Here is a 19,364-nt window from a genome sequence, read left to right on the forward strand (position 1 = left end):
TTTTCATTTTCTTATTGTGATTGAAGTGTGAATTAAATGCTATTTTTATGTAATTTCTTTGAAATTCATTTAAGTCTGAAAAATAAAATGTTGCTGTGACATAAAATAATGATAAGGATTAGAGTCTTATTATGAGAATGCCAGCTTTTAAAAACCATATAATACATGTATTAACCGTCTTTTATAGCACAATAGAAGATCAGTGGAAGCCCAGGGACTTATAAGATTACAGTACTACAATAACCACTGCAGCTAATGTTGTAGGGTGTATTTATATAATTAAAATTTTCTGTGACTTCATATAAAGTGAGGTTGCTTCTAGACAGGTTAAATTGTTACATTATTTGGAATTCACTCATGTGCATGTTGGTACTCAGATGAGGTGAATGAGAAAATCTTGTAGGTGAGAGAGACATATAAGTCACTTCAGTATGGTGTGATAATATAGCATGGTAATGTACACGTTATAGCGGTAAGAAAGAAACAAGACTCGTATGTGGTATGAACAAAAAAGAGTGTCTTTGTGATTTGTTCATAATAAAAATGTAAAATTATACATCACTGTGTCTTTTTCCCCAAGAGTGTATTTTTAAATTTATTTATGTTACATAATTCAACTTGGGTAGAATGTTTGTCTGTACAATTAACTTGGAAATTTTATTTTTCTAGATAGCAGCCCTGAAACCCTTGAAGCTCATAAGATTAAGATGGCATTCTTCACATATCCCACTTTGACGGAGATTTGTAGAAGATTAGTCTCTCATTATTTTCTGTTAACTGAAGAAGAACTGACAATGTGGGAAGAAGACCCAGAAGGCTTTAGTACGAATCAGTTTTTTAATTTTCACGTGGTTTTTCTCCCCTTTCATAAATAGATATCATCTGTTTGAATTATAGTATAAGACTGTTTTTTTTTTTTAATCCTCATCCGAGGACATTTTTCCATTTTTTGTACAGACAGAGTAGGAGGGAGAGAGAGGAAGAGAGAGAGAGGGAAACATTGATGTGAAAGGGACACATCGAGTGGCTGCCACCCGCACGACTAACCAGGGCCGGGGACAAACTTCAACCGAGGTACATGCCCCCAGCGGGAACCGAACCCGTGTCTCTCCGGACCGCAGGCGGACGCTCTAACCGCTGAGCCAAACCGGCCAGGGCTAAGATTGTTTTTTAATAAAGAGCTTTTGATCTGAGAATTTTGGTTTTTAAAAATTAGCTTATCATCCCCTTTTTGCTAGCCATTAGAACAGATTGAGAAGCAGAAAATAAGTGAGTTGTTCATATATATAGACTTTTTTCCCAGAAAGATTTTATTATGGATGTGTCATGTAGTTTTAAACAAAAATATAAAATTAACTGCCTGTCAGTTTCTACTGTGTGTTTCATTCTATATTATATTTTTTTGGTAGAAATATTTGCCCCAGAAAGAAGTTTGGAGATGAAAATTGTATGAATTGCTGAATGCGTTATCTGTTTAAATGTTAATATAAGATTAATTTTTTGATGATTAAAATGTTCTGAACAGCCCTGGCCGGTTTGGCTCAGTGGTTGGAGCATCGACCTGCAGACCAGAGTCCCAGGTTTGGTTCCCACTAGGGGCACGTACTGAAAAAAAAAAAGGTCTGAACAGATCTTTTTGTCTATTTGAATTTTAGTAGTAGATAGAATAAATCTATCAAGGCCCTCACTAGAGAAAATTAAGGAATTGAGTACATAAAGTAGTACCTGTATGTGAATTACTTTGGTTATGGTCAGACATAGGCTAGATTTTAGCCTCTGCTCATCTTTTGACTGAGTGTCTTTGTGTTGTTATATACATTTGTTTCCTAATATTTTAAGAACTTCTTATACATTTTGGAAGACTTACCTTCTTTCTTTGTCTTTTAGAAGTAATTTTTGTTCATAAAAAATATAATACTACACTGTACAGTTTATTCCTTTTTGTTTTTGCCTTTTCTCTTAGCTAAAATCTTAGTGTTTTCATATTGCTTTCTTTATGCAGAATATATAATATTGTAACATGAAACACTGAATCCCCAGATTTTTAAAAGTCCTTGAAGTATATTTTACTTTAAATGGAGGAAATTTATGGAAAATGTGACTAATTGTTTTAATTTGTAAAACATGGTTATTGTATAACATGAAATGATTCTCAGGATTGTAGTGATAGTGTATCAGGTAACAGCAGGTATTCTGGAAGTGACAGGTACTTTGAGATTTACTCTATACAGAGTTTGTAATGAAAATGAGAATGCTTGTGGATGAAAACTCTCCATAGATGACTGTAATATACACAGATAGAATCTGTATATTATAGAAAATAAATCTGTTAGACCTTGTGTCTCCAAGGATTTGCTCTCAGTGTTATGTTTAAAACAATTCACAGAAATATTAAACTGATATTATTTAAAACCTTTGTTTTCCAAACTGAGATTTTTAAAACATCATTATTGCATTTCTTAAGAGCATTATTTGTCATTTTAATTGCAGCAGTGGAAGAAACAGGAGGAGATTCTTGGAAATACAGTTTGAGGGTAAGTATTGTTTGAATGAAAAATTAATAGGGAAAAAGCTTGATACTTCTATAGTAGAGAATGATATTTTATTGAAGATTCCAAGCAGTATGTCAGAGAGATAAGAAACTATTCATAATAACAATAATCTATATTTGAGTGTTGCTGGTGAAAATGGGGTTCTTGAGGTGTCGCAAGGAGAGGTATTCCCAGGGACCCACAAGAGAGGATGTCTGGTGGCAAGCTCTATTTGTGGTGCAAAATCAAAGTAGTGCCCCTGACCCTGTGTGTCTACTGGCTACTTGGGGCCCGTGACAGAATGCGTGGGCTCCCAAAGACGATGAAGCAGAAACTCTGGGCACTGGTCTTTGCCTTGGCCTTTTTGATAACAAGATTGGACTTTTTCCATGGCAGGATGGAGGGAGATGGGACATTGGGAAGCCAGGAGAACTCTTTTTATATTACATCACAAATAAACTACCTTGCCACATCGCAGTCTTCTGTGAGTGGATCCTTGAAATGCTTTTCTTCTGATCTCATGGAAGAGCCTGTTTCACATTGATACCCTTAATAAAGGGATGAACTTTAATCTGAAAAATTTTTTTTTGTTAAATTGGCGGTTTGCAAACTGAATTTCCCTTCATTTTGCAGTCAGTTGATTGGGAAATAATTGTCATTACAAAGATGGGAAATGTTTTTGAAAGTGAAAGCTATTTTTGGCTATAATCGTTTTTTATTTTCTCTGAAATATTTCATAATTATAAAAATTTTGTTGATACTTTATTTCTTTTACCTCTAGTGTAATTGATTTCAGAGACCAGCCCATTCCTTTTATTATAGAATGTTTTTTAAACATGCATTTATTGATATGGCCAACATTTGAGGGAGATTTATCAAATGTAGCCTTATTATAAAGACTTGTATGTACATAATTTGCAATGATTTTTCTAAAAATGTATGTTATGTTTTCAGTTTTGTAAGCTTACATAGAAAACCAGAAAGATTGTGAATCAGAGAAATTATTAGTGTTCTAAAATTTAAAAATTTTTTTATTTATTGATTTTAGAGAAAGAAAGGGAGAGAGAGAAAAATGTCGATTTGTTGTTCCACTTATTTATGCCTTTATTTGTTTTAATTCTTATATGAGCCCTGACCAGGGATTGAACCTGCAACCTTGACGTATCAGGACAACACTCTAACCAACTGAGTTATCCAGCCATGGCTAGTGATTAAAAATATTTTTAAAAATTTACTGCTTTAACATTTTTTAAAACTTTTTCTTATGGAAAATTTTATATTAAAAAATAGAACAATATTAATGAACCCTCTATAACTAAAACCTAGTTTATCAGTTATCAACTCATGAATAATCCTGTTTCATATGAGTACATCCTCCCTCCCTACTTGGATTATTTTGAAGCAAATGTCTGAGATGACATTATTTCATCTGTCACATGTTAGTATGCATATATGACTTTTTTAAACATAAAACATGTACCTTCAACATTTGATTATAATTTTCTTCATCTTATGAAACATCTGGTGATCTAGTACTTTAAAAACCAAAATGAATTGTTCATTTTATGTAGCTCGCACTGTGACTTTTGTTAATGTTTGTGTCTATTAGAAATAATACTGTATGTGGTGCATTTAACTCACAAATTGTTGTTGCTTTTGTCATTATTAAGAAAATATATAATTTTTAACATATTAATTCCTGTATAGTCATTTTTTTAAAATTTTTAAATTTTTTAAAATTTATTTATTTTTAATTTTTTTTTATTTATTTATTATTTTTTATTAATTAACTGTACAGTCATTTATAGTACTGAATCTATAAATGAATATGTTTCCAGATTGCTTTAATTTAAAGAATTATTAATAAAAAATGTAAGTTTTTTCCTCTCTGTAGTTTTACATTTTTGAGTGCATAATACTAAATGGTTGAAATAGTGAAATAAACTTTTTGTATGTTATGAATTATTGTACTTTGTAAATTATAAATTACAAAAAATAATAGACTTAAAAAACAACAACATAGAATTGGAAACATTTTCATAGGTTTAGGGTCTTAAGAATGAGTATTCTCTGCTTTATTACAGAATTAATCAGTATAATATGCCATTGTGTTTGTTAAAAAAATTTTTTCCCTTCAGCCTTGCACAGAAGTACTATTTATAGATATATTCCATGAATATAATCAGACTCTTACTCCTGTACTTCTAGAAATGATGCAAACACTTCAAGGTGAGGTATATTTTTGATACTTTGATTTATTGATTGATTAATGTTTAATTAAAATAGTTTTTGAGTGCCTACTATGTGCAGTGCCTAATTTCCTAGATCATATTTTGATAGGAACTTGGAAAGACTGAGTGTGTTCTTTTCTGGAGGGGTGGCCTTCGGGATGGGAACAAGAATGGACAATTCACATATTTAAGATAGGCCTTGGATATGATAGATTTTTGTGTTGTAAATATACTAACATACGCAGTCAGTCAACTTTATTGCTTGGGGAAATAGTCCATCTGGAGCATGTTGTGACAAGTAGTGTGAGAAAACGTTAAAATAATAAACGTTACCCTCAGAATGGTGGCAGTAGGAAATGAAAGAAGGTATTGGATTTAAGAGAGAATGATGAGAAGTGGAGATTATTATACTAAGTGAAATAAGCCAGTCAGAGAAGGACAAATACCATGTGATTTCACTTATATGTGGAATCTAATGAACAAAATAAACTGATGAACAAAACAGAACTAGAGGCATGGATACATGGAACATTTTGACAGAGGTCAGAGGGAGGGGTGTGTGGGGGAGACCAGATAAAAGAAGGGGAAGAGAGTAGCCGAAGAACACATAGCCCATGGACATGGATGACAAAGTGGTGAAGGCTGGGGGACAGGTGGCAGGGGCTGGGTGGAGGTGGACAAAGGCGGGGAAATGGAGGACAATGTTTTAAAGTGTCAACAATAAAAAAAAGAATGATGAAGTAAAATTTTTAGCATTTCATTATTTTACTTTATACACAAGAAATCAATTATTTAACTATTAACAGGGATTTGTCATATCTGACTTTTCTGCTATGCTGTAAATTCCAGGGATGTGGGACAGTCATCATATCTGTTTTGTTCACACATTATTCCCAGTGCCTGGCATGCTCAGTAACTATTTGTTGATCCATTGACTTTTGGCAACTAATGGACTGTGCTGGCCAGGAGAAAGTGATCTGAAATGATCCTGAACTTGAGAGTGTTAATGACAGGCAAAGCAGTTATTAGTGGTTGGATATTGAGCTTTACTTTTGGAGTGTGTATAGGGAGCCTTGGGAGAAGAAAAGAGGTTCAAAGACAGAACCTGAGATTTTTATCTTTAGGGATATGAGGACGTGAAGCCCCTGCAAAAAAGCCAGGTAAGAAATTGCAGAGATATAAAGAGATGTATGAGGGTAAATCCTGGAGAAGGGCATGTTGTCAGAAGTGTCCAGTGCTGTAAGAGGAAAGAAGGCAGCAGGATCTTCTGAGATAATAGATTATTTGATTGATTGGGCTAGGAATCGTATTGTAAGGGATCAAGGATTGAATAGGTGGTGATGTAAGTAAACAACAGCAAGATCATCTCTGTGGGGAAGGAGATTTCCTGACTTTGTTTGTAGTAGTTAGAGGATAGCTCCCTTTTTAAGGCTTTTGCCCCCCCCCCCAAAAAAAAACTAGTAGAATGTTCCTGCTTAAATTGCAAACCAAGGAGGAAAAAGTGAGCTATCAGCCAAGTTTTACTGTGGTAATTTTTAAGATGATTTGAGTGTTAATTGTATTTTCATATGGAAATGAAAATATATTTGATTTCTAGTGTACAGTTATTCACTAATTACTTAATGCAGGATTGCAGATTTTAAAATTTGATGATATTTATATTGCTTCACTTACCTTTTCTGTTGAGTTTAGAACATTATTTCTGTTTTCTCTTACCCATTTATTTATTTTTTTTAAACCACTGTAGGAAAGTGGATAAGCTATTTAAGTTACACTATGCTGGTAAGGTTTTTAATGATTTCAGAGTTTAGTTCTCTTTCTAGTTCTGGAGCAGTTTGCTTATTCAGGGCTGTACTTATTCTATCTTATTAGACTAGTAAGCTTAAGAATTCATATTAACAACAGAAAAGTGCTTTGATAAACTTGCCTAGAAATCTTTCTATTCTCAGGAAATGTACTTATCAAGTAAACTGTTTTCATGTGTTAACCATGGTATTCTCCTTTCTGGATAGTGGTACAGAGACTGCCAGCTAATGATTCTCACGTTTCCACATTTGCACTTTTCATTTTGGTGTCACTTTCATAACCTGGTTTGTTATGTTCAGAGTGTATTGTGTGAATTGCCCATTCTTGTTTTGTTGTTGTTGTTGTTGTGGGACTTTTTTTTTCCATCTTTAAAATTTTCTTGTATAATCAGGATATAATATAATAGCAGTTTGTGGCATATATTTTTCTACAATGTTGCTTGATAAAACATTTTACAAATATGTTTTATGTTATGTTTATTATAATATGGCTTTACATGTACCTGTGTTCTCTAATGGTAATAATAAAACTTAGACTTTTTCTTTAGATCTATATGTATATTTAATATTATAAAATATATTGTGCTTAACTGAATCAAGAAGCTAACAAATTAAGTTTAAATAAAATATTAATAACTAATTTTATTTACTATTACTGATACTTATTTTTTCAGGGCCCACTAATGTGGAAGATATGAATGCACTATTAATCAAAGATGCTGGTATGTTAAACTAAAGTAATACAGAAACATTTATTTCTTCAGTAGGTAGTGTTTCTGTTTTGTGCCAGGTGTTGTGCTGGGAGTTAGGATATAAGGGTACCTAAAATACAGGAACTGTCTGGTGGGAAGATAACCAAGCAAGCAGACAAATGATTATAATATAGGACCAGTTGGTTAATGCTGAAGTAGGTGGTAACCAGGTAGTACTGTGGAAAACCACAGATAGTTCTGATGTGCCTTGCGAATGACTTCTAAAGAAGTATAATATGAGAACACAAGAAAAAGTGTGAGTTAGCAGGGGAGTGGGTGGCATGGGTGGACAGTTCCAGACAGAAGCAGGAGTATGTTCAAGAGGGAAAAGGAGCAAGCACAATTATGTTTTGAACTGGGAGTATTTTAGTTTAATTGAAACAGAAGTTAAAGGGGTTTGTGAGGGATGAGGCTAAAGAGAGGGTAAGTAGGGGCCAGATCATAAAACACTGTACCCATTTGGAAGCTGATACTTGTATAATTTTTATACTTTGACTTGACTGTTTTTAAATGAAGGTAATTATCTGTTTGAAAGCACTAAGGAGTATTTAGGAAAAACAGAATGTTTCTAAAATGTCTATTCAAATAATTTTTACGATTTTACATTTCCTTTTATTAATATATCACGTGTTTCAAAGTAGTTCCTAACACTCAGTTTTTTTTAAGGACACTTAGCATTTGGCTTAGTATCTGATATTTAATTTTTTTTTTTCTCAAATCTTCTTCTTAGTGTATAATGCTGTTGGATTAGCAGCTTATGAGCTGTTTGACAGTGTTGATTTTGATCAGTGGTTTAAAAACCAACTTCTTCCAGAGTTACAAGTCATTCACAATAGGCAAGTATAAAGCTTTGTTTATTATACACTTATTTTACATAGTGATTTTCTAATGAAGATAAAGCAGAAAAATTGTTTTAAAAAAGTCATGGTATGACTTAGCTGATAGTATCTAGTGTAGAAAGGAATAAGACTTGTGGATCTTATGTACGTGAAAAATAAGCAAAACTGTTATGTTATTTTATTTAAAATGTGAATTGCAATATTTATGAAGTATTTAATGTTAGATAAGATAGTTTGTATAGGAATATGATAGTTTGTATGAAATTTTACACAAAGGCTAGGGAAGATGGAGGTCTCTGAATTGTAGAAAGAAAATGTGTACAAAAGGAAGCCATTTGGAGACCTAGCTAAGTCTAGTGTCAGAAGTAGCCTAACCATAGGAACATTCAGGAAAGGATGGGATCACACAAAGCATGCTACAAGTCTTTTGGGAGAGGGTATAGTGGGATGTGGAGACACAATGGTAAACTACATTTGGATACACAACGTATTTGCCTAATTATTTTAATTTTGGGTACTAAGTGAGCAAAATTGAAGGGAAGAGGTCTTTTATAGTTTTATAAATTTTTTCTTAGCTTAATATTATAGACTTAAAAAAGGATTCTAAGAGAGTTTTTTCTTGTTTTGAAATCTCCAGTTCTGTTGATTTGTTTTTGTAGATGTGTCTATCAGAATGTCTAGAATATAGTCATAGATCAGGTAACATTTCTTGACTACATTAATGAATGAATAGAAGCTATCCATATATGAATCATTTTATAAATATTCACACCTGTAGAATTGTAGATCTGGAGATGCTTTAAAAGTAATTTTGATCAGTAAATGGCTACTTATTTATTCATTCAGTTATTTGATCATTTATTCAGTCAACAGATGTTTTCAGCACATTTAATTTGCCATTTCCTATAGAGCCAGTGGTGAATAAGATGGATTGTGACTCTGCCCCAGGGAGCTAGAGAGCCTTTGATATAGAGAAAGTCTTCAGTAGGGAGACAGATGTGCAGTTTGATTGTCCATCCACAAACCATAGAGGCTACTTAAGAGGCTACTTAGTCTACACCTGCAGTGTCTAGTACAGTAGCTAATATATGTGGCTACTGAGCACTTAAAATGTACTTACTACATCTGAGGAAATTGATGTTAATTAACTAAAATTTTGTACTGCAGCAGTATAAAATATGTATTGGTTACATCTTGAAATGATAATATTTTGGCTATATTGAGATAAATAAAAATACTATTAAAACTTCACCTCTTTATTTTAGTGTGGTATCGAAAAATTTAGAATTACATATTGGCTTGTAGTATATTTCTTTTGGATAGAGCTGATTTGGATCAGTATTTCTCAAACTTTAATGTGTATATGAATCATCTGGTGATCTTATTAAATTTCAGGTTCTGGTTTAGCTTATAGATTGAGGTTTGGGTCATTTTTGTGTGATTTCTGTCATGCTTCCAGGATAATGATGCTGCTGGTCCAAGGACCATACTTGGAGGAACAGACTGACTCCTAATCTTAACTCTGTCCAGAAGTGACTGTGATTTTGGGATTTGACCTTTCTGAGTTTCATTCTTTATGTCTGTAATTGAGTGTTGAATGTGGTATTCTTAAAGGATCTCAGTCCAAAATTGATGACTCTGTGGTTCCTTCCTTAACTCAACAAAAGTCTCTACTTCCACATCTGTGACTTTGTTCCGTACATATCTATTAAAATGGCATTTTTTCAGTTTTTTTGCCCAGAAAATTAATTCTAACATTGAATTAGAATATTCTAATTAGTAATTAGAATATTAATTCTAAATAGTAATCTTAAAGGCTGTTTAAATCCCATTTCCCTCTACCCAACGTTCTCTTTTTCTTTTCTGAAATCCTAGAATAGAGCTTTGCATTCTTTTTTTTTATCCTCACCCGAGGATATTTTTCCATTTTTTTTTTTTTTTTTGTACAGATAGAGTGGGAGGGAGAGAGAGAGGAAGGGAGAGAGAGAGAGAAACATCGACATGAAGGGACACATCGAGTGGCTGCCACCCGCACGACCAAGCAGGGCCGGGGACAAAGTGCAACCGAAGTACGTGCCCTTAGCGGGAACCGAACCCGGGTCTCTCCGGACCGCAGGCCGATGCTCCAACCGCTGAGCCAAACCGGCCAGGGCGAGCTTTGCATTCTTTAATTCTTTTAGATATGTGATAAACTTTTGGAGGGCAGGGATATTTACATACAATTTTGCAGCATTAATGAGTAATTCTTTCTGTGTGCTTGATCATCTTATAAGATTGTAATTTCTTTAAAAATGTATAGCCCTGGCCGGTTTTGCTCAGTGGTTAGGGCATCAGCCCACGGTCCAGAGAGACCCGGGTTCGGTTCCCACTAAGGGCACGTAACTTGGTTGTGGTTTGTCCTGAGCCCTGATTGGGGTTGTGTGAGAGGCAGCCACTCGATGTGTCCCTTTCACATCGATGTTTCTCTCTCTCTCTTTCTTCCTCTCTCTCCCTCCCACTCTATCTGAACAAAAGTGGAAAAATGTCCTCCGGTGAGGATAAAAAAAATTGTATATTCATGAGCTTTTTCCATTTACACCAAGAAATAACTATCTTGCCACTAAAATTTATATAATATCAAGAAGAGACTTTGGCATGGAATTCTTAGATACAATTGATTATAGCTTTTTGGTTTTTCTCACTGCCTAAGGAACTGTCATTTTCTTTAGCAAAGATGACCATAGAAAAGAAATGTATGTACATGTTATTACAGATGTTCTACAACTTTGAAAATATAAATAATTTTTTTATAATCTGAGTCACATTTTGCAGTGAGCCACCTCTTAAAAAATTAGAGAGTTTAGCTGAAATCAGTGTAACTTTATATGAATATTTTCTGTAAGCCTAGAAATCTCTCACAATGTTAGAAAAATAATATTTATTAGATTAACAGAATTAAAATTGGAAAACTGAATATTGGAGCTCTTTTTATTATTACTCATTGGGCCTCACTATCCTTATGATTTGGGACATTAGCTGGTATATACCTGTTTGGAATAACGGTTTTGGTTGCTTGAGGAACAGAAATTGACTTATTTTTGTTTTTTTAATTCAGTTGTATATTTTTATTTTTTAAATTTAAATTTTACACTGTTGACACTATTGTAGATGTCCCCCATTTCCACCCCTTGCCCACCTCCACCCAACCCTCACCCTCCCTGCCTTGGACTTCTCCACACTGTTATTTATGTCCATGGGCTATGCATATATGTTCTTCAGTTAATCCATTTATCTTCACCTTTATCCAGTACCCCCACACCCTGTCCCCTCTGACATTTGGCGGTCTGTTCCATATATCCATGCCCCCCTCTTGCGGCCCCTCCCATCCCAATGGTCTCTAGGTAGTTTATTCCCTTACTTGTTAAAAGTCTCCTCTTCAGCCCAGCTGGTGTGGCTCAGAGGATTGAGCATTGTCCCATGGACTGAAAGGTCCTGGTTCGATTCCTGTTCAGAGCACATGATTGGGTTGCGGACTTGATCCCTGTTATGGGACATGCAGGAGGCAGCTGATAGATATCGCTCTCTCACATTGATATTTCTATCTATCTCTCTAAAAAAAGCAATGAAAACATATTTATTTATATATTTTTTTCTTTATTGATTTTAGAGAGGAAGGGAGAGTGAGAGAGACAGAAACATTGATGAGAGAGAACATTGATTGACCACCTCCTGAATGCCCCCACTGTGGATCTGGCCCACAACCTGGGCATGTGCTCTGACCAGGAATTGGACTGGTGACCTGTTGGTGCATGGGTCAGCACTCAACCACTGAGCTACATCAGCTGGGCAATAAAAACATTTAAAAAACAAAACAGCCCTGGCTGGTTTGGCTCTGTGGTTAGAGTGTTGGCCTGCGGTCTGGAGAGACCCGGGTTTGGTTCCCACTGGGGGCACATGCCTTGGTTGCAGTTTGTCCCCGGCCCTGGTTGGGTCATGTGGGTGGCGACCACTCGATGTGTCCCTTTCACATCGATGTTTCTCTCTCTCTCTCCCTCCCACTCTATCTGAACAAAATATCAAAAAAAGGTCCTTGGGTGAGGATTAAAAAAAAACAAAAAACAAAACCAGAAACAAATAAAAAGTCTCGTCTTCAGCTAGTCTTCAGTTGGTAATTCAGGGTGAATGTTCTCCAGTGTAGTTTTATTTCCACTTTGGTTCTGGGAGGAGGTACAAAAAAGATCCACCTACTCTGCCACCATTTTTAAACCCTCTGGACTTGTTCTTTTTATCCTCCCCCTAGGACATTTTTCCATTTTTGTTCAGATAGAATTGGAGGGAAAGAGAGGAAGACAGAAAAAGAAACATTGATGTGAGAGGGACACATCGAGTGGCTGCCTCCTTGCACAACCCCAACCAGGGCTAGGGACAAATAGCAACCGAGGTGCGTGCCCTTGACCAGACTCGAACCCACGACTCATTGTCTACGGACCGACACTCTAACCATTGAGCCACACTGGCCAGGGCTGGACTTGTGTTTTATGTCCATATCTAGATTATAATTCTTTAAAACAAAATAATCTGATTTGTAGTATATCTTCTTATGAAGTTTTAATTTTTTAGATCAGAACTTTATTGTTAGGATTTGTACTGTGGTACATTTAGAGGTAGCTTTAAAGCATTTATTTTTCTCAATTTTTATTAATTTATTTTTGTTACAGGTGTTTCTCCCCCGCCAGATACCTGTCTCCCCATCTCATCCCTCCCCACCCCCCCAGCATTGTTGTCTATGTCCATTGGTTACGCATACATGCATATAAGTTCTTTGGTTTATCTCATCTGTCCCCTCTGCCCCCCTCCTCTGAGGTTTGTCAGTCTGAATCACACTCCTTTCTATGTCTCTGGGTCTATTTGATTAATCATATTCCACAAATAAGTGAAGATCATATGGTATTTGTCTTTCTCTGATTGTCTTATTTCGCTTAGCATAATGCTCTCCAGATCATTCTGTGTCATCTCAAAGGATAAGAAATCTTTCTTTCTTACAGCTGCATAGTGTTCCATTGTGTGTATGTATCACAGCTTTTTTATCCACTCATCTATTGATGGACACTTGGGCTGTTTCCAGATATTACCAATTGTAAATAGTGCTGCTATGAACATAGTGGTACATATATTCTTTCTGATGGGCGTTTCAGGCTTCTTAGGATATATTCCTAGAAGTGGGATCACTGGGTCAAATGGCAGTTCAATTTATAATTTTTTGAGGTAACACCATATTTTTTTCCATAGTGGTTGCACCAGTCTGTATTCCCACCAGCAGTGTACTATGCAAGGCCAGTACAGTATTCACAAATCAATAAATGTCATATACCACATAAACAAAATGAAAGATAAAAACCATATGATCATATCAATAGACACATCAAAAGCATTTGACAAAATCTGGCATCCATTTCTGATAAAAACACTCCGCAATGTAGGAATAGAGGGATCATATCTTGACATAATAAAGGTCATATATGAAAAACCCTACAGCCAACATCATACTCAGTGGGCAAAAACTAAAAGCATTTCCCTGAAGAATAGGAACAAAACAGGGTTGCCCAGTTTCATCATACTTATTTAACATAATACTGGAAGTCTTGGCCACAGCAATTAGACATGAAGAAAAATTAAAAAGGGATCCAAATTGAAAAGGAGGAAGTGAAACTGTCATTATTTGCAGATGACATGATATTGTACATGGAAAACCCTAAAGACTCCATCAAAAATCTACTAGATTTAATAAACAAATTTGGCAAAGTAGCAGGATACAAAATTAACATCAAGAAAACAACAGCATTCTTATACACCAATGATGAACTCACAGAAAGAGAAACTTAAAAAAAATCCCATTTACCATTGTGGCAAAAAAATCAAGGTACCTAGGAATAACCTTAACCAAAGAAGTAAAGGACTGCCCTGCCCTGTCTGGCTCAGTGGTTGGGGCATCAGCCTGTGGGCCAGAGAGTCCCGGGTTGGTTCCCGCTAAGGGCAAGTACCTCGGTTGCAGTTTGTCCCTGTTCCAGGTTGGGGTTGTGAGGTGGTAGCCAGTCAATGTGTCTTTCTCACATTGATGTTTCTCTCTCTCTCACTCCCTCCTTCTCTCCCTCCCTCTCTATCTGAAGATAAATGCAAAAATGTCCTCGGGTGAGGATAAGAAAAAAAAAAAAGAAGTAAAGGACCTATTTGCAGAAAACTAAGGACATTGAAAAAAGAAATAGAGGAAGATATGAAAAAGTGGAAGCACATACCTTATTCATGGATTGGAAGAATTAACATCATTAAAATGTCCATACTACCCAAAGCAATCTGTAGATTCAATGCAATCCCCATTAAAATACCAATGACATATTTCACAGAACTAGAACAAATACTTCAAAAGTTTATATGGAACCAAAAAAGACCCCAAATAGCCACAACAATCTTGAAAAAGAAGAACAAAGTAGGAGGGATCACAATACTGCATATCAGGTTATACTACAAAGCCATTATAATCAAAACAGCCTGGTACTGGCACAAGAACAGGCATATAGATCAGTGGAACAGAATAGAGACGCTGGAAATTGACCCAAGACATGCTCAATTAATATTTGATAAAACTTTTATAGAAAAATGTAGATTGCTTTATATTACATTTTAGTTTTAAATGATGAAATATGCCTAGTTAAAAAGATTTCTTAAAATAGTTAACATTTTAATTTCATGATTTTTTTTTTTTTTTTTAATCTAGGTATAAGCCATTGCGACGCAGGGTGATTTGGCTCATCGGTCAGTGGATTTCTGTGAAATTCAAGTCTGACTTAAGACCCATGTTATATGAGGCCATTTGTAACTTGCTTCGAGACCAAGACTTAGTGGTATGCTGTTTAAATGTCTTAAAAGAGTTATTTTTATAAGTTTAACCTATTTTAAACTTCAAATTGCAAATGGTTTATTTCTTTTTTAGAATAGTGCTCCATAAATGTTGTAATATCAGCGGATACTGGGTATAGTACATCTCTTTCTCTGATAGTTTCATGAAAGTTTAACATTATTGTTTGATCTTGGGGAATATAATGCAAATTGAGTGAATTTTTCTTTGGTTATTTGAAATATTCTAATTTTTCCTCAGTGTTTAGCAATTTGACTTTAATATTAGTGTGAGGTATCCAAATTTTGTAAACCAAAAATTGATCTAGGCATAATGAACAAACATTTATTATATTGTAGTATTTGGAAACTTTTGAATAAATATTGGAAAATTTGATTGGGTTTAAGATCATTGGTACTTTGAAACTTTTTACTTTTAAGCCTCTTTCTGACTTATCTTTAGAAAGGGTAGGCTTTTAATTTTTTACTTTTTAAAGATTAAGAATTATATCAAGAAAAATTTAGTGATATAACAAGCCACTTATATTCTCACCACCCAGTTTTCCATATTTTCATTGTACTAATTTTTCATATATATTTAAATATTTTATTTAAGAAATATTACAAATGTTGTTGAATCTGTCTATATCTTTACACTCTCCTGTTTTTTTGTTGAGCTCAGATTTTTAATTTTAGTACAGATTTATTGATTTCATTTTTTTTATTATTATTGTTTCTTGTTTAATATATTCATTTTCAATACCTTTGGTTTTTTATTTCATCTACAATGTATTTTTGAACATGATGTAAAGTAAGGTTCCATTTTCATTATGTTTTGTATAAGGACAACTATGTTAAATGCTTTACTGAAAAATCCATTTTAAGAAAATGTCTACAATGTTCCATTTCTCTTAGAATATGTTTCTTAGCAGATGCAGTGCTTATGGAAAGTTTCAGGTTTGAGACACAGTGTAAAAAGAATGACTAAGTTTTAGGTGAGAGGAACCTTTTCTGCCTAAATCCCAGCTGATTTTTTAACCAGTATTTTTGATATATATATTGGGCTTCTTAAGGCTGCAAGGTTCACAGCCAATTATATTTTGGAAATTACAAGTAAATTTTAAAAAGGGTTACTTAGGTTATTTGTGGCACCCTTCAATAAAACATGCAGTAAGCTACTAAAAAAAATCGTGTTTGTGTACTTTTTCAGCCTTGTGAGAGGCTATGTAAAATAACTGTGGTTCACAGTTCCAGAAGGTTTATAGTGTGGAGGTGGGGTGTGCTGCAGCTGTTGTCTATCAAGCAAAGAAGTGGCCATCTTCACGGGCAGGTTGACTCCCAGCACAGAAATAGTAAATTTTGAAGGTAGTAAGGCAGTTAATGGGACTTTCAGTGGCCTGTACATGACTACAGTAAATCCTAAATGCACTGTGGGAGGTACAGCTGGGATCTGAGCAGGTACAAAGGTACATTGACATTTTTTTATCTTTCCCCTCTTGTGCCTTTTATGGTTCTCCCAGTTCTGTCCGTCTTTCTGTTTGAAAGTTGTGATTTTGTTTTTTCATTTGTTCACCCTTGTGTCTCCAAAACACTGATGTAGGTTTTGATTCTGGCCTAGTCTGTGTTTTCACAGTAGGAATTTTGAATTCACTTATGTTCAGTGAATGTAATTTCCAAAGGAAATATTTTGTAAAATCTATGTTTGAAAGCAAAATATGAAGCCATTTTAAAACCAGGAAGAAAGGAAACTTTAATTTAGCGAGTTTCCAGTTGTCAGCTTTGGGTTTATACTGATATGTCTGCTATCCATATTATATGAAAATGAGCTTTAGAATATTTTTTCTTAAAATAAGATAAATAAATTAAAGGTGCTTATTATCCTTTCAGGAAACTTATTTACATGTGTATTTCAGAAGAAATACATCAAATTGTGCTATTGAGTGATCTTGACTTTGTTGCAGACCTGCACAAAAAGCACTACAAGTAGTACCGAGTAGCAATGGTACCAATTTGTAAATATTATTCATACCACTTTCTCTTATGCCTAGCATGGAGTCAGTCTTAGAAAATGTTTATTGAAAGAATTAGGAAATAGGGATAAAAGAGTATGACACCATTAATCGATTTCTCTTTAGCAGATTACTTACTATCAAGATTATTTTTTTTTATGTCTACCTATTTACATTTTCTGGTGGCCTTAAGTCACTGAGAAAGTGCCGCTGCTTTTTGGCATTGTTACCATGCTTACTGTTTTAGTGTGAGGAATTAAGAGCAGGCTGTAGAAGTGGTCAGGTATTATTAGGCTAGTCCAGATCAAGAACTCAAATCAACCATCCTGACACGTATCCCACGGCTCATTCTCACTGATGGGGGCACAGAAGTGGCTGAATACTCTTATTTTTGTAGCAGTGTTCTTTGGAAATGATATTGATCTGTGGCTTCTTCTTGTTCATTTCTCTGTTGCCCTCATGCTTTCTAGGATCCTTCCAAAGTTTCTGACATCTTGATGGCACTTGTTTGCCCCAATATGGAATTAGCTTTTTGTCTTTTCAGGAGTTTTCTGAGGTTTCAGCTGGAGTTATATAGCCTAGACTCTCAGGCTATGTTTACAATCTAGATCCAGTTCTGTATATCTAGGGTTTCATTTTCCTTCAGAAGGTCTGAATTTATTCTGTGAAAAGTCACGTTTAGAGTCTTGTTAAGAGAGGATTTCTTGTTTTATCTTGTTTTCTTGTATTTATTTATCATGTATTTATTGAACAACTAGTGTTCTAGGAATTGTTAGACTCTTCTACCAATGTTTTTTCACGTTCTCCAACTTTTTTTTCTATAAATTCAAGTTCTGATTTGTTTCTTCTATTACTTATGAATCACTGCAATATTCATTCTGTTTATATGTGGTTGAGTACTTTCTGATTTTGTTTGTTTAATAGCTCAGGAAGAGCTAATTTTTGTTCTTATTTTTATTTGTCATATTTTAAATGTTCCTTTGTTTTCTTAATATTCTGTGTACTTTGTATTTTTAGCTCTTGGTAAACAAGGAGAGTGTCCTTTTATTTCTAGTTGTTAATGTGTTTCGTAACTTTAATATTAACAAGAGACGTAAAGAAAGTTATTTGGTTTAAATTTTTTGTCATTTGATATAAATGATGTTTAGTAGTTCCAGAATTATTTTAAAATTTATGATATATTTTCTTTTAGGTCCGTATTGAAACAGCTACAACTCTGAAGTTAAATATCCTTAAAATAATTAAAATACTTCATTGCGAAGAATTTTAACACTTTTGAAATTGTTAATTATTTTGTTAACTTATGAGGTAGTTTAAAATGTGATTTTTGATGAGTTTATTATTGTTGGTTTGTATATATATTTGATAAATATAATTGTCATATATTCTGAGTATTCCTTAACTGCTCTTTACCTGTTGATGATTTTGAGTTTAGAACGGATCAGTTTCTGCCGGTAAGAATATTTATTTCTAGGTTTTAAAACAATTCCTGCTATGTGTTTTGAATATTAAGTGTTATTCTGTAGCTGGAATTATATATATGGATCATTTATTAAAGCAAAATTTAAAAGTATATTTGATTATTTTGAAGGTGACTATTATTGGTAACTTTTATTTGAATCAGTTTACTTTTATTCTGTTGTTTGTTGTTGTTTGTTTAGCTATTTTGTCATCTATTTTGGAGTTGATTTCTGAACTTTTTCTTTTGTCACAGTTATAAAGAATCTAGTTATTTCATTTTATGTTTGTCATTTTTACTCCTTAGTTTATCCTCCCCTCCCCGTATTTTTTGTGTATATATGTCTATTTTACAGTAGATTGTAAATTACTTGAAAAACAGAATATTAAGCCTTACTTATCTTTAATTCTTTAAAACACCCAGTGTGGTGTGTTTATATAATTGGTGTTCAGTAAGCACTTGTTAAATATATAAGTAAAATTGGAGCAGTAGAGTTTGTTCTGAAGTATAGGCAAAAAATAAATCATACGATCTTGTCAATAGATGCAGAAAAAGCTTTTGATAAGATACAACATCCATTTATGATTAAAACACTCAATAAAATGGGTATAGAAGGAAAGTATCTCAATATAATAAAGGCCATATGTGACAAACCCTCAGCTAATATACTCAATGGTGAGAAACTGAAAGCTTTTCCTCTAAAATCAGAAGTAAGACAAGAATACCCACTTGCACCGCTCTTATTCAACAGAGTTCCAGAAGGCCTAGCCAGAGCAGTCAGCAAGAGAAAGAAGTAGAAGGGCATCCAAATTGGGAAGGAAGAAGTAAAAGTGTCACTTTGCAGATGACATTATTCTGTATATAGCAA

General features: G+C 34.2%; 1 protein-coding gene across 3 annotated transcripts in view; it reads left to right on the forward strand.

Moving 5' to 3' along the window:
• IPO11 (importin 11) overlaps nt 1–19,364 on the forward strand; it is a 211,150-nt gene that overhangs the window by 67,385 nt on the left and 124,401 nt on the right. For all 3 annotated transcript variants that reach the window (XM_036279398.1, XM_036279399.1, XM_036279400.1), the window contains 8 exons: nt 670–822; nt 2,491–2,534; nt 4,670–4,760; nt 7,242–7,289; nt 8,050–8,155; nt 14,910–15,036; nt 18,230–18,263; nt 18,451–18,491. In XM_036279398.1, coding sequence (XP_036135291.1) covers nt 670–822; nt 2,491–2,534; nt 4,670–4,760; nt 7,242–7,289; nt 8,050–8,155; nt 14,910–15,036; nt 18,230–18,263; nt 18,451–18,491 — 644 coding nt within the window. The remainder of the gene's footprint in view (nt 1–669; nt 823–2,490; nt 2,535–4,669; nt 4,761–7,241; nt 7,290–8,049; nt 8,156–14,909; nt 15,037–18,229; nt 18,264–18,450; nt 18,492–19,364) is intronic.

The sequence above is a fragment of the Molossus molossus genome, unplaced genomic scaffold (assembly GCF_014108415.1).
Source record: "Molossus molossus isolate mMolMol1 unplaced genomic scaffold, mMolMol1.p scaffold_m16_p_3, whole genome shotgun sequence".
Classification (NCBI taxonomy): domain Eukaryota; kingdom Metazoa; phylum Chordata; class Mammalia; order Chiroptera; family Molossidae; genus Molossus; species Molossus molossus.